Source organism: Oncorhynchus nerka, linkage group LG16, assembly GCF_034236695.1.
Source record: "Oncorhynchus nerka isolate Pitt River linkage group LG16, Oner_Uvic_2.0, whole genome shotgun sequence".
In the NCBI taxonomy this organism is placed as follows: Eukaryota; Metazoa; Chordata; class Actinopteri; order Salmoniformes; family Salmonidae; genus Oncorhynchus; species Oncorhynchus nerka.
In genome coordinates, this window is record NC_088411.1 from 11,272,247 (window position 1) to 11,288,659 (window position 16,413).

The 16,413-nt window shown below is 42.2% G+C and overlaps 1 protein-coding gene across 1 annotated transcript in view; it reads left to right on the forward strand.

Annotated features, from left to right (window-relative positions):
- The first annotated feature begins 2,117 nt into the window (after positions 1-2,117).
- LOC115144025 (glutamate receptor ionotropic, delta-1-like) overlaps positions 2,118-16,413 on the forward strand; it is a 419,627-nt gene continuing 405,331 nt past the window's right edge. Inside the window, exons 1-2 of the mRNA XM_065002294.1 lie at positions 2,118-2,447; positions 8,498-8,653. Coding sequence (XP_064858366.1) covers positions 2,366-2,447; positions 8,498-8,653 — 238 coding nt within the window. The 5' untranslated portion in view covers positions 2,118-2,365. The remainder of the gene's footprint in view (positions 2,448-8,497; positions 8,654-16,413) is intronic.

Genomic DNA, 16,413 nt, shown 5'->3' on the forward strand with positions numbered 1-16,413 from the left:
ACACAATCCATGTCTCAAGTGACTCGAGCCTTACAAAATCCTTCTTTCACCTGTCTCCTCCTCTTCATCTACACTTATTTTAAGTGAATTGAACAAGTGAGATCAATAAGGGTTCATAGCTTTCATCTGGATTCACATTGTCAATCTATGTCAAGAAAAGAGCAGGTGTTCTTCATGTTTTGTACACTCAATGTATATATCCACACTGAGGTTGGATTAATAGTGTGCAATTGTGTAAATGATTTTGAACTATATATAGGCTACGACACGGTGCTCTATCAGCCTCATATAATTTCTAAGAAAATCCGTGTTTTCTCTCGTCCTCACACCTTTTTCATCTTGGGAGAGGGAACGCTCAAGCTGCAGCAACCACTTGTTACCAGAGTCTAGCTGCGGGCGCCCTTTCCTTTCCGTGAACGCCAACCGACATTAAATCCCAATTCACTGCATGTGCCTCTGGCCCAATCCTGCAATAAGCAGTCAAATATGTTTTCATACGAATATTGAATAGCCTTTTACATTTGATTTGTTTTTACCAAAAACACATTATATATTCATTACAAGCCATAATTAAATCGTACGTTCATACAGTTAAAGTGGCAAAGAAAAATATTATTACTATTATCATTATTATTATTATTATACCATACCGTAGGTGTAGGTCTAAGCGCGGCTGGCTACATGAATGATCTGACATTGAGCGCATCATAGGGCGGGGAGTAGTCCGGAGCTGTCCATGGATTCTTCGTGCTGAAATCTCTCCGTGATAAAAACAGACTTAGCCAAACAATTAAGGGGAATTTCCGTCTCATATTCAATCGCAAGAAATATCCTTTAATTGTAAGACTAAGAATATTACAGTTGCATCTCTTGTATGAAGATTTCTTATCTGAAACGTACCACTGTCATCGGGAGAGAAAAAAAAACAACCCAGAAAGTTCATTCGATTTTTGGAGTTTCGAGATGTGGTCTTCCTTCTTCGGTCCTCTACATTATCAACATGTACTATGAACCTGTTAGTCCAGCAAATAGAAGAACACAATGATGTCACTTGGCTCCATGTCCATGTATGCAGTCTCTCCATAAATTATGAGAGGTTCGATAGGTAATTTACCACCATGCATGAACAGTTGGTTACAAGGCATTAGTACACCTATTGGAAACGACATTTAATATTTGATCATGAATGTCTCCAAATACAATTGATATGAATTGTTGGCTATTGTTACAACACTGTCCACGATCAGTAGCAGAGAAACTGGAATTAGTTGTCAGAAAATAGCATACAATACAGAGAAGATCATTGTTACGAAACAAAATCACAAAGACAGTGGGCTAACCGAGCTAGTAAGAGCTCCTGTATCAAACCATGATAGATGTGCTCTCGACCCACCCGTCTAACCTCTATGTCCAAACTACCTCGCAGGTATCCCATCCCCAGAAGCACATGCACTCGCGCCTTCTCTCCAAGCAGACAGCTTAGTCGAAACAGTCCTCTCCACGACAGTTCTTTCCGATTCATGCCATTAGTCCATTTCCACATGTAACTGGGGCGTTTCAACGCTTTAAGTGGTCCCCATAAACCTGTAGGTGTGGACAGGTTTTACGCACACATCCACAGACCCTTCCGCACGCTATATCCTACCTGTGCCATCACCACTGCTACAGGTTATCATGCACCAATCTAGTTATGTCATTCGATAATAGCAATGGATAGTTCTATTATGAGAGTTAACTATACATCGGAACTTATGCGCCCGATGCGATTACTTACACTGCAATGCAAGTCTGCTTTGCGCGCCATCCATGTGTTTTTAATGTCGGATTTTCTTGGGTTTTCCAGGTTCCCGTCCACGGTAATGTGCGTTCGCTGATAGACCGAGCCTCAGGGCCATGTCTTGATCGCCGTCGCCGTCTCCGGCTTGCTCGGATTCCATCTCTCCCTGTCTTCTCCGGGCAGCTTAGCGTTGTAGATAGAGTCTCTGCAGTCACGTGGGTCGAGAAAATCGAGAGAGAGAGAGCTATCGAGAGAGCGCGTGGGGGGTGTCCCTCCTCCGCAGTTTGCAGTTTGATATGTCTCAGACTCCGCGAGCGCTGGATAGAGCGAGAGCCGCAGAGCGCGCTGGATTCTCAGCCTTCCTTACCGAAAAGCCGAGTATTTCCCTGCCTTTTCTGCCCAACCGCCACCTCCCTTGCACTTACTTATTCTATCCCCAGGAAACCCCTTGACGTTTTTCCTCCTTCCTTATAGTTTTGTTTTCGTCTTTTATTCACAGACTGAACAACTGGTTCATGCACTGTTGCTTATTTGGATTTGTCCGACATACGAGGGACGGTGGATGAGCTGCTTTCGCCAAAACCGGAGATGGAATTGCTGATAATATGCCTTTCCTTATGGATGTTGCAATGCAATTCAGTGGCGAGCGCGGACTCCATCATTCACATCGGTAAGGAGCTTGTGCAGGGGACACGGGGTGCAAACGCGGAGGTGTGATATAAACCCCCTCGGTGCTTAGAATAAAACAGTCCTCCGTTGTTGTTTAAATATAGGATACATTTAGGAAGGCATAAGGATGAATGTGTTAGTATAAAGAGCGAGTTACAACTAAATACCGGAAAAACAATAATGATATGTAGTTCTGGTGAATAGCGTTGCTCCCTCCCGGGAGCTGTGGCAATTTTACAGCATCATTTGAATTCTAATTAAATTGTCAAATTTGCGTTGCCTATTATACAATATCTTATGAATGTCTTTGCAAATGCTTGACTGAAAGTCTCTGGGAAAGTGCACCACCAATGTGTCTTTTCCGCAAGCCAATATTGTAAATATATTGTCATTCACACCACAAAACCAAAGCAAGATGGAACTAATTTGCTTGGATCAGACGAACTAAACCAACGTGTGTTTTTAGAGGATTGCCCCCCCCCCCCTCCCCATCTATAAGCATGAACTTTGAATTGAACGTGAGCGAAATGTTAAACGCCTGTGAAGGAAATAAATGACAAAGGGACAAATACTAAACCCTTATGTCCGAATCCAACATTAGAATAGATGCCAATGTACTCTGTTTGGTGAATTTGGGTGTGTAATATGTCAGATTTGTCAAATATATTTTATCTGACATAAATTTACATTTAAGCTAAAACTACTTATGTTCGCGGCGGGGGAGATGGAGGGGGTCAATACGAATAACTAGAATATTGTATTTCTAAATAATGTCACTGGCATGTGTTTAATGACATTTGTTGGATCAAAGACAACTAATGCAAACACGCATGTATACATGCAAGCATGCACGTACAAACACACACACACACACGCGCGCGCGCACACACACACACAGACCGTAGCAGAAAAACAATCAATATTTGTTTAATTTTACATCGAAACCTTTGCATGTTAAGGATCCAATAGTGCGGCAGTGATCAACAGTTAATATGTTGAAATAAAGCTATCCAGCACGATAACAGCTGAAGCATCTTACATTTGAGACAGTAGTCTAGGCATTTAGGCTGTTGCGGGGGTTTATAATTAAAACACGTAAAGGCTATTGGATGCATTATCATCGATGGCATTTGCACTGGCTTTACCATGATATAAAACATGACTAACAAACCAGGCGTGAAGCAAGTTGGAATCATTCTGATGTAGCCATTAGGACTTGTTGGTTACGTTGCAACTTTGTCATGTCGAAACCAGGGCTTTTATCTGTATTTGGTTATTCTAATGTTTTTAAAACATTAATTCCATGGCCGTCAAGGTTTTGATGTGTTTTGGAAAATGTTGTTCTCTCGGAATCCAATGTGATTTTGTCGGGATCTTGATAGAAAAGGCTTGGAGTGCAAAGTCATTACCAAGCATTACCCTTGAGTATGCTGCGTAGGCTATATACCAAACATGTTTTAAACAATCAATTATCTTTCTGATTAACTTCATGTGAAATTGTCTTAATGAGTGAGGTTGAAGAGTGGTGCACCATTACGTTCGAATACAATGGATTCTCATTTTAAGGCTTGCTTGACGCATGCGGTTCAAATATTCGTTGCTCATAGCCAGTCTGCTGCTACATGCACAACAACTCCGGAGAGCCCTCAAATCAATGGTGGTCTGATTTGGAAACCAAAAGACGGCCCACTTTTGAATGTGGCAGAGTTCCATTCCGGTCTAAACCCTTTCCCAAGGATCTGTCTCCTCCAATCGTTGGTTTTGCCTTCTCTGTGGCATTTGTTTTGCTTGGTTCTCCTGATATCAAACGGGTAAGGACTATTTGTGTGATTGTGCACAAAGTGGGACCAATAGCCTAGAGAATATTACGTTTGCCTCTACCTTATTGCTATATATTTTCACCCTCCTCTCATTTCCTCTCCTCTTCAAGTTATCCTTCTGGCCAAAAGCTGAAGCTGTTCCTTATGCAAAGGAGAAATAGGTATGTCCAATGAGTTGGACACCTGACGTGGAATGATTTACGGGGTGATGGGACGATATAGAGGCGCTGGCTATCCAGCCCTGCAATGGAAGGCGAGCTCGAAACACAGGAATCGAATCCATTCTCACCGACAAAATAGAGGGCAGACGCGCTATTCTGATCCCATGCTAAATAAGATGAACACACCAGTTATACATCAAGGAAGGCTTTTCGCTGTTTACAATCATTTACTTCAGACGATTGATAATGTAGCCGATCAACAAACAACTCAAGGAAACTTGAATGGATTTGAAAGGCTAGGCAGTTCTACCATAAAGTCAGCGAGCATATTCTACATTTTAGTCATTTAGCAGACGCTCTTATCCAGAGCTCTTGTGAAGCCCGGCCCATATCTACAGTGAACTGTAAAGGTAAGGTAACTGGCTATTGGCAGCCAGTTACCTGTAAATTACTGTTAAAAAGGGAGGTCTACAATATGTTATTGTACCTTTTTTTACAGTAACTTACACCGCCAGTAAATTACCATCAAAACAACAGGATTTTTTTTTTTTTAAACTGGGCCCAGTAGCTGGAGCTGAGATGGCCTATATAGGCCTACAACCTTGCTCTCCATGGTGCTGAAATGAATGTGCATGGGGGAAAATATATTTATTGCGTGTAACCAACCACCATATGCCAGATTGACAGGGAGGGAAAGTGAAAAGTCTTGATCTGGCATCCACCCACTCACTGTAAATCCACTAACCTTTCCTTATAATGCTAATAAGGATCAGTGAAAACCTACATCTTAAGAGAAAATAGTGTCATGTCATCCATTTCTTGACAAATTGTATCCTAAACATTAGGGCCTACTTTTGTAATAGTTGCTCTGAAACTAACCTCTTACCCAGGGTAATTGCACATAGGTGGAAGTGTCAGGTCAATGAGATTTCTCTGAAACTGAAATGCAACTGCCTGTGTTGGTCTCAGGTGTAATCATTTGTCCAAACATTGTAAAACATCCTGTCCTGTTTTGCAACGAAAACGAGAGTTTCTATTGGACACATTCAGGTAGGTCCCTCCCTGGGAAGGGAAGTACTGGTGTCTGGTAGAGCTTTTTTAGTCGACGCGACATGGTGGCAAATTCAAGATACAAGAACCAAGAACAGTTTGCTACTACAGTGGATGAAGGAGCAGAAAGAGCATGGAGATGTGGACATTTTTGGAAAACGAGGAAGAAGTAATGGAGTTGAGTGTAGAGGGAAGTGCTGTGGTGAGCAAGATTGGCATCATGTACAACAATTTTAAAAAACATACTCTGGTAGCTCAGAAATGTAACATGACAAGAGTGAGAATGAATTACCTGTAGCGGCAGGTGGGGTGAAGACCGCCGAGAATGAGCCTTGTCCCAATGATGACAAACATGATTCTGGAGTGAGGAAAGATCTGTGCCTTCTGGCTGATCCATATGTGGTGTCAGGTTGGTTGGAGAAGAGGTTGGGGACTGTTGACTCGGTGAAAGTAACTCAAAGTGGAATCGTAATGATTTTTTTGCATTTCTTCCATCCACCACACTTCTAGGGACAATAACTGTGACTTGCTTTGCTCTCCGGAGCTGGACACAGTTGAAAGGAGTGATAACTGGGGAGGCGTTAGTAAGGATCGGCGTCCCGTCAACAGGACAGTTGTCAATCATGCAGGGCATTATGTCAAGATCACAGATTTTAGAGAAACAACAAATGTCGGTACATATAAGTGTCTTATATCAACTGAAAGCTTACATTATTGTTAATATAACTACACTGTCCAATTTACAGTAGCTATTACTGCAAAAAAATGCCATACTATTGTTTGAGGAGAGCTCCTAACAACAAAACACTTTTGTCTTTGCGGTAGGTTTGATAAATTCACCTCTGAAGGTCAAATGTGTACTTACATTCTGAAATCTTGCTCTGATTTATCATCCAAAGGGTCCCAGAGATAACACAATGTGTCGTTTTGTTAGATAAAATCCCTTTTCATATCCTGGAAAGGTCCATATAGCATGCACTATCGATTTTGTATTTCCACTCGTTCAATTTGCAAAGAAAGTAATCTGTGAAAATCTCACTGTAAATGTTGTTTCAACCAGTCAAATCACATTCGTATCTATTCCCCAGAGATCCTAGAAGGTAACAAGACTTCACTATTTCATTAGGGGTGTAGTATATCCTATAGGACACCATATTTGGTCAGAGAGCGACGCCTTCATGGCACGCCGATGACGCGGGTGGCCATCACTTGAATGACTGTATATTTGTCAAATAAGCACCAATCGGGGTCAAACAAAGCTAGCTAGATAGCTAATGAGCTGGAAACCATGTATATGTCGTAAAATGTAGCTACTAACCTTATACGACAGCCTGCCTTTTCATTTTGGACAAAAATTATAAGGATATTCAGAGTTATGAAAACTGCTTGTTAACGAATTGTTGAACTCATAATATGGCGACTAATATTGGGAAAGCTAAATCAAAGGCAAAGTATACAGATGTGACCATATTCTGGCAGAAAAATTGAATATGAATGCGAATGTGTCCCTCACGATTTGCCCAAATGTACCTGGGAACTTCACACTAAAAGTCTTGTTGTTCATTCATACTTCAAGTTATCCATCTGAAACTTTGCACACACACTGCTGCCATCTTGTGGACACTATCTGAAATACAACCAGAGTGATGGCTAGAACTATGACCTTTCTGTTGCATTTCAAAGATGGTGGTAGAAAAAGACTGATTGTTTTTCTTTGTATTTTCTTCTACCAGATCTGTTATATTCTCCTACATTCAATTCACATTTCCACAAATGTTTCCTTTCAAATGAAAGAATATGCATATCTTTGCTTCAGGGCCTAAGCTACAGGCAGTTAGATTTGGGTATGTCATTTAGGCGAAAATTGAAAAAAGGGGGGCTATCCCTAAGTGGTGAGGAGAATCAACTGAAATAGAAGATTCCCGGTGTCTGTGACGCTCGCTGTTTGGTGTGACGCAGACCTGGTGGAGAGCGTGGTGAAACAGTGAAGACACTGTTGAATTTAATGCAGTCTTTATCCTACAAAGTCAAGTTAGGATGTGTCAGTTATCCAGTGAGAGCTTTTGTCCCGAACACATTACGGTGTTTTAGGTGCCAAGTTTATGGTCATGTTGCAGATGGGCAGGAGAGAGATTCTTAGAAGTGTGCAGGATGGCATGAGACAAATTAATGTGTAGTATCGGTTTTGTGTGTTAATTGTAAGGGTACCCATTGTGCTGGAGATCAGAAGTGTCCGGTGAGAGAAAGGCAGGTTGAGGTTGCCAGGATCTGAGTAGTACAGAAGGTTTTGTATGCTGATGCAGTGAAGTGAATAGTAGAAGAAGATGAGTCCATGGCGAGGGATGCTAAGAGATTCCTTGTGTGTAAGCTGAGGCCTATAGAGAGTGATAGGTGCTTCAGTAAGGTTGGTTTCATAGCGTTCATATTCATGGTTATCAACTGTACCACATAAATTGAACGTAAATCACAGAAATAGACGTTGTGGTGGCAGCTGCAGAGAAGTACTTGGGTGTACGGGATTTTACTGCAGAAGAGTTACAAGTTGTGTTGAACGATAGTGTCCCGTCCTCCCAGGCTGCCAGCCTGGTGTATGATCAGATAGGGCCAAGTAGTGGAATAATGGTGAGGTTTTTAAATGGGTGTAGGGTTAGTTGGAAGGGTCATTTTTCTTCCTATTTCCACATTCTTTTTTCCTTCCCTTTTTTGTGTCACAAAGTATAATGAATTCACAATCCAGAACAGTAGGCGGAAACACAGGGATAGATAAGAGAAATTGATGAATAGGGAAACCGTGACCTGCCTCACAATCCAGTAGAGTAGGTGGTGGTGTATTCACCTTTCAGTTGGTTGCGATCCGCCAATACACATTTAAAGAAGGTCCCTCCCCGTTTTGTTCTTAAAAAAACAAAAAACAAAAACAAAACATTTTGCAAAAGATTTGGCATTATCAATACACTCCTAGTTTTTGCAATGCATCTCTACACATAATTGCAATGTTGACAATTGCATCTTTTCAACAGGTGCCATATTCGAGGAGAACGCAGTGAGGGATGACGAGGTTTTCCAGCTGGCGATCTCAGACCTCAGTCTCAACGACGACATTTTGCAGAGCGAGAAAATCACACACTCCATAAAACTTGTCGAGGCGAACAACCCTTTCCAGGCGGTCCAGGAAGGTAAGGGACGCCATTGAATTATTTTTAAAAGCATTTTTCTCCCCCTTTCGCCATATTTGGTTAGTAGGCTACTTAGTAGCATAACTATACCTCAAGTGCAGTTTGTAGGCTAGTTATTTTTTAAGAGGAGAAGAGGATAACTTAAAGTGTAACACCTATTCCTCTTTGAAGCTCTTAAGCCTTGATTACACTGCAGGCCCATTTTGGAATACTGACTGTCCAAGCAGCAAGTTACAAGTGACCAAGTCAGATGTGTGTGTTTTCAGAAAGCAGTCATTTGGTGTCTATGCTAGTTGTCATAGTAACAAAGGGTGTGTGTGCAGTGGTGTAGGCTGATTGGTGGTGGTTCTCTTGTGCTGCCTATCGCTCAGAAGTTATGTAGCAAGCTCAGGTGACAACAATGCCTGCCATGGGAGTTTCCAAGCTACACGGAGTTGGCAAAACAATTGAATTCTGATCAATTCTAAATAAATTTTAATTACCACAACAATTCCATAAAAAAAATATAGAATGACAAACCAAATAAATATGTACACTGTGTGTACAAAACATTAGGAACACCCTCCTAATATTGAGTTGCACCACTTTTGCCCTCAGAACAGCCTCAATTCGCCGGGGCGTGGACTCGACAAGGTGTCGAAAGCGTTCCACAGGGATGCTGGCCCATGTTGACCCCAATGCTTCCCACAGTTTTGTCAAGTTGGCTGGATGTCCTTTGGGTGGTGGATGTCCTTTGGGTGATTCTACAAAGTAGCCACCCTTTGCCTTGATGACAGATTTGCACACTCACGAAACAGGAATAAACATTTTAAAAACAGCTGAATAGGCAGACTTTGCAATTGCCGGATTTATTTTATGCATACTCTATAATGATTGGCTATTCAATTGGCTACACCTGTAGGTACAAACTTTGAGGAAATTGTGAAGTAATTTACATATTATTTTGGCACTCCCTCACCTAAAAAGGTAGCACTACACCACTGGCCATTAATTTGTTTGTAAACAATTAACACGCTAGTTAGTTACCACATGTTCTTGTCAAACTGTCAACAGAGTAGCTAGCAAGCAACAACATTTGCCAAATAACAGCCTAAAACCCACTTGAAAGCGATTCAATCATAGTTGACTATTCAGACACAAGTCGCTTGGCCAGGAATCAGATTTGTATCTGATTTCAAACCACTTACAATGGTGGTTTGAAAGTAGCTTGACATATCCGATTCAACGTGGTTTTTGGCTGTTCAGACTGCAGGTAGAAAAAATTATTAAAATTGAATATGCCCAAAAATTTGATTAGAGTGAAAAAGGCTTAAGGCTCCCCCAAATAGTTGAGCAGCATCTTCTGTGGATAGAAAGCTAGGTGGAAGTATTGAGTCGAGCAGGACTCGACTCCATTTTCCACACATCATTGCTATCCAGTGTGAGGCAGCCTTTAAAGACATGTTGCTTTCAAAACAGGTAGCCTAATTTGCTCGTTTCATAGTGAGTTGTATTGGTGATGATGGTAGATGTTGATCAAGAAATTAGCCTCTGTTTCAGACTGTAACATAACGAAGGGTGTAAAATATATAAGTTGTTTTTCCTCTCTAAAGTAACGATGTTAATGACAGTCTTTTCAAATGTGTTTTTTTTTGTTGTGTTCAGCCAAGCCTTTTCTTCCCAAATAGTCTATCCATGTTTTGACCTGACACTTACAAACTCACAGACTTTTGCTAATGAGTTCAGTCACCCCAAAAAGTTGGTCCATGTCGTGTAACATCCATACAACCTCTTATTTGCCCAACATGCCAATATTTAGAAGTCCACTCTTCTTTGGTATACACTCCCCCCAAGACGCACACATCAAAAGTTTCATTTATTTCTTTTGTCCATTCTGTGAGACATTCAAGTTTAGATTTTTGTGTACAAATGTAACATCCATAAGCTGGAATCGGCCTGTACCTTTTTTCCTGGATTGAAAAAGCACAACTGCTGCTTAAAGGAGCAGTGCAGTCAAAAACCGCATTTGCCTTTTTTAAAAAAAATATATATTTCCACACTAAGGTATAAATAACACTCTGAAATTGTGAAAATTATAAGGATGCCCTTTTAGTGTTGTCACGTTCTGACCTTTATTTCCGTTGTTTTGTCATTATTTAGTATGTTTGTTTTTCTATGATTTGGGGATTTCTATGTTTCGGCCTAGTATGGTTCTCAATCAGAGGCAGGTGTCATTAGTTGTCTCTGATTGAGAATCATACTTAGGTAGCCTGGGTTTCACTGTTTGTTTGTGGGTGTTTGTTTCCGTGTCTGTGTTTTTCACCACTGTTTTGGTTTTCGTTCGGTCCACGTTTATTGTTTTTGTATTCAGTTGTTCATGTTGAGTATTTCTTATTAAAAGAACCATGGACACTTACCACGCCACATATTGGTCCTCCGATCCTTCTCGCCTCTCCTCTTCAGAAGAAGAAGAGGAAATCCCTTACAAGTGTAAGAGCTTAAAATAATATAAAAAACTTCAGCCTGTTCGGGTGGGATGGTGTTTTCAGCCCACAGCAAAAACACCTTCACAATCTGATCTGATTATTCTGACCAATGACCAGTCATTTTTTATTTGCAATGTAACCTGCTACTTTGAAGGGGTAAGCGGGGCAGAAGCAGTGGAATTCAAAGTTCAATTGGTCAATTGCTCGTTAACAATGTCGTCATTACTTGCCAGGGGTCCGTATACGTTACATACAGCACATTAGAAGATGTTGAATTGAAACGGAAACTCACCAAGTCAGTTTGCCTTTCACGACCTTCCGGAGGAGGTCAATAATAGCAGCCAAGGGCTTGCTGCTCATTATTTGCATAAATCTCTTTCAGCAAAATCTATGTTAACTGCATGTAAGTATATGTGGCCTTTGCACACAAGTACACAAACAATGGCATCTAATACCATTGGAGGCTGCTCGGTAATTGGTCACAGTTGAGTCCCTGGGCTTTTTCAATTAATGACATTGAGGGGCAGAGGAGATCAATACGGCACAGCCAGGGAGTGGCTCGCTGACTTCCCACTCATCGCTGACCTTTTCCTCCACGCCAGATAGTCAGCCCTCTGAGACCACCACTGACAGCTCGGGGTGTGGAGGATTATGGGTAAGGGAGGGATTCACACCTTGTGATGTGTCCTGCTGTCCAGTAACCCCTGCGCTCAGCGCCCGCTCCTCTCTCTCTCAGTGACCAATCGAACCGATAGGCTCCCAGGGGGCCGTGTGGCTGCTAATATGATTCTCTTCCTGTGGTGAGGGAGGAGAGAGAGCGAGATCTCTGGCTGACTTAGAACAGAACACCGTTGCTTTGTGGCATTTTACATTTGAGAGTGACGTGATTTGGTAGAATCTTGTAGGGGTGAAGAACCAATGCAAGTGAAAATACTGGAGGCACGTACAGTATTTGTGTTTTTATGTCCAGTAACATGATTGGTGGAATCTTGTAGGAGTGAATAACCAATACAAAGTGAAGATACTGGAGGCACATATAGGCCTGTGTTGTTGATGGTAAGTGTTGGGCAGTGTTTCATTCTGAATGTGGGTGTCCATATTGTGTTGCTTGAGGACCAGGAAAGCATGCATTACCATAGCTCTCTTGCTTCGGTTGCTCACGGATACAGAATAACTCACAACACCAACGAAGAAGGCATTTCGTAAGAGAGCAAATAAACGTGACACACACACACACATACATTTGCTCATTGTAGTAAAGTTGATTTAGCTTGTTTGAAAACGCATCACATACAAGACAAAGCATTAGTGTTTCTTATGACAGTGGGAGCTCATTAATAATGGAGATTGTGCGTTTAGGGAGTCGTTTTTCATCCTTGGAACAAGCAATTATTTTACAGTAAGCCTTTGATTTGATTCTATATAAAACTATTGTTCTCAAACATCAAGAACCATGTCTGAAAGTTTCTGTCAAATTACCTTTTTCATTAGCTATAAAATGCTTCAGCAAAAACGATTGGAATTGGAAGCTCACACTCAGCATCTCCACTCAAAGAATTGTTTTTATAATGGTAGGATTTCTTTATTGACTTTGACACTGAAGTGTCATTATTGAATATTTGCTAACAGTGCAGGAGTATCTCAAAACGATTTACAACAATATATCCAACTCTAAAAGTAAAATAATGAAATTAAGAAATATATACATATGACATTGATCACAGGGCCTCCCGGGTGGCGCAGTGGTCTAGGGCACTGCATCACAGTGTGCCACCAGAGACTCTGGGTTCGTGCCCAGGCTCTGTCGCAGCCATCCATGGTCCGTGGGGTGACGCACAATTGGCCTAGCGTCGTCCGGGTTAGGGAGGGTTTGGCCGGTAGGGTTATCCTTGTCTGTGGCTAACCAGGTAACCAGGGCACACACTAACCAGGTCGCCAGGTGCATGGTGTTTCCTCTGACACATTGGTGCAGCTGAATTCCGGGTTGGATGCGCACTGTGTTAAGAAGCAATGCGGGTTGGTTGGGTTGTGTTTTGGAGGACGTACGACCTTCGTCTCTCCCGAGCCCGTACGGGAGTTGTAGCGATGAGGCAACTAATACCACAAAATTGGGGGTAAAATAATATATATGTATGTATATATATATATATATATATATCTAATATTTCTATATCTAATACATCTATTATTTAGATATTTCTTAATTCTATTCTTTTACTTTTAGATTTGTGTGTATAGTTGTGAAGATACTTAGATCTTTTTTGATACTACTGCACTGTTGGAGCTAGAAACACAAGCATTTCGCTACACCCACAATAACATCAGCTAAATAAGTGTATGTGACCAATAAGATTTGATTAGACTTTTTGATTTGATTTGAACTTTTTCTTCTTAAATTCTTAAATGGCTTTTTAAAAGTCAAGCAAATTAGGCTAATTACCGTTCTTTATCATGACCAGCAGCTCCGTTACCACTGCATTAGTGTAAAAAACAATCATTTTACCCTGGCGTCCTCCGCTGAATGACTGATTGTTTTATTTCGTAGAGAAATTTCCACTGTCCTTTCTTGACACAGACAATGCCCAATGTCCTGCGTCTAAAACAAATCAACGCTTTTTGTCTCCTCATTGTCAGAGGAGCAGCATTCTCTGGTTGAATTCCATGATTACCGCATCAATATTGATCTCACTAGAAAACTAAACAGAAAACCTTTTCTCTCCAGGATTTAAGTGCACCATTGTGCTGACGGTGAAAAGCGTTTAATTGATATGACCTTTTTTAGTGGCCATGCAGATAAGATGAGTGTTTATTGAGAACACTCCCCTGTTTCCTGGTGGTGACATAGTCTGCTGGAGTGCAATGGATGAGTACAATGCAATGGAAAAGAATGGTAAGACTAGACCACAGAAGACTCAAGCCTACTCTTATGTTCCATGTGAAGGTAGAGACTCGCACACCTTCGATGTGCCGTCACCCCTGTGCAACTTCTCAAATAGGACCAGAGATGGTGTGACACCAGGAACCCAGAGTGATGAGATTGATCTCCTTCTCTCCTCCTCCCGCCCTCTCCCCCGCTCTCTCTTCTGTGGTGATTCTACAGAGAGCTGAGAATCACTCATACCCAGCTGGCAGCCAGCTCCAACCCTGAGCCTGCTTCAGTCAGTGCTGGCCTGAAAGACACCATTTTATGACAGAGGAAACAATTGGGCAGAATTAATCATGTTGCCGCCCTGACTTATTCTCCCGGACTGGTGCAATTTAGAAAGAAGATGCATAGCTGGAGCGTGGATAAACATCCAAAAGTGCAAGCCCAGTTCTATCTCCACAAGATAAACAGCCGTGGTTGTCTCTGCAGCATCACCCATTAGCTGTGTGCCGCGCTTTAAAACGAATCAGTCCTGGATAATTAATTTGCGGACTTTTCCGGACTCATATCCCGGCATCTGATGTAAAATGTATTCTGGCTGCCTGGCAAGCAGCTCGGGCTCAGAGTAGTGGAGGCCTGTGGTTTGAGGATGGTTGTGTGCGTGTTTCTGTGTTGCTTAAGAAAAAGGCAACTTCAGGACACCTGGGAATCAAATGAGGGGGGGCTCCGGTGTGAGGAATGGCTCCCACTACGCGGACAAATGACCATCCTCTGTCCCACGAATGTGCCTGCCGACGGCACGCTTTGTTTATTCACTTAACTCGTCTCTCTGACTCGCTCCCTCAGTCTCTCTTTCTCTGTACTGATCTGCTTACATGATAGGCACCCACTGACTGCATGTCTATTGGATCCTGCCGACTACGCCATTATATAGCACACGCTGTCAACCGTTGGCAATCTCTCATGTTTTAGTACAGCAGAGATGATCTGATATTTGCCATTCAGTGCTATTGCACTTCCTGTTAAGGAGTTGAGTCAGACTCGTAGGAGTAACTTGCCACTTCTTATGCGAGGATGGTCAAGTGTATTAAGCAGGGAAGAGGCGGCTTCCCAAAAATACTCTAAAATTAGAAAATGGAACTATCCTGAGTTTTTTTCCCTTTCAGCTCCATGTAGCTAGTAGTGGTCTTTGGTGTGTGGAGCTGTCATACTGGCGACCACACAGCTCTGCGCCGTCCCTGGGTGTTTGTTCTGAGTGAGGCAGTGACTGCGGAGGGACCGTGGGAGGAGATGGTTTTTGAAGCACAGAAGGGTTAAGGTCGGCCTGGAGTCGGGGGAGCAACATTGATTTAGGAGCCAGGGGAGGCTGTGGACCTGGCCATGGGCCACCACTCTTCCCGAGAGGGGAAATGTCTCTTATTGAGTGCACTTCACCAAGGCACCCTCGCTGCTCTGCTCTACTCTTAGCCACTGAGTAGAGCAGAGAGTGGAAATGTCAAGGTGACTGTAGAGGATAACTGGAGCTCACTCTTGCCAGGGTGCCTATGTTACATGGATACAGCGTAGGCCATGTTAGGAAAGTATCTCAGCACTTAAGGTAGTTGATCTGATTCTTCAGGGGAGAATTTGCAGTGTTATTATTTTTTCCTTCCAGCGAGCACAAATATCCTCGCAGTATATCCAAATCAATTTAACAGAGATACATTACCACCACTCAATAGTAGCGCCTATAAACCCCCCCCCCCCCTGCTGTAATTGGACAAGTGGAGTCAGAGCAGCCTTTTTTTATTGTTCTGCCTTATTCTCACAGATTCCATAATTAAGCCCTCCAAATCGACCCTCGTTAATTCAGCATCTAAAACAAGACTCTTAATAACATGTTTTATTCGATATTTCTAGTGGCTGTGGAACATAACTACTATCCGGCCACCAGCAATGAAGGGGAACAGGGAAGCAGCGCTAACTGTCGGATGGAAGCAGTGAGGGATGATTGATGGGTCAGATAGTATAATATATATGTGTTACGGCAGCTCTCGCTGGGTCGTTTTAACCACGGGAGACTAGTGGCAATACGACTGTATTTACATCAACTGCTGTAGATGGTAATGTCCATCATAGCTGGTAGGGAGAATGGCAAAAGTCACTGTTACGATTAAAAAATCACACTTACCCATGTAAACACGCCTGTGTAATGTACCCATATTTTTCCTTCATTGCTCATAACTGATCAAGTGGGTGCACTGTTAAGATCTTAAGCCATACCATAGATTAGCCTGTCTCCTAATACTGGGACATAAATATACTCTATGCCTTGCATGTATATGTATGAATATGGAATCTAAGAGCTTACAGCACAGCCAAAATCCCAGGGCTTGCGTTAATGGGCCCACCCCCACCCCCACCCTAACGTACCTCCTGGCCCGTTCAAA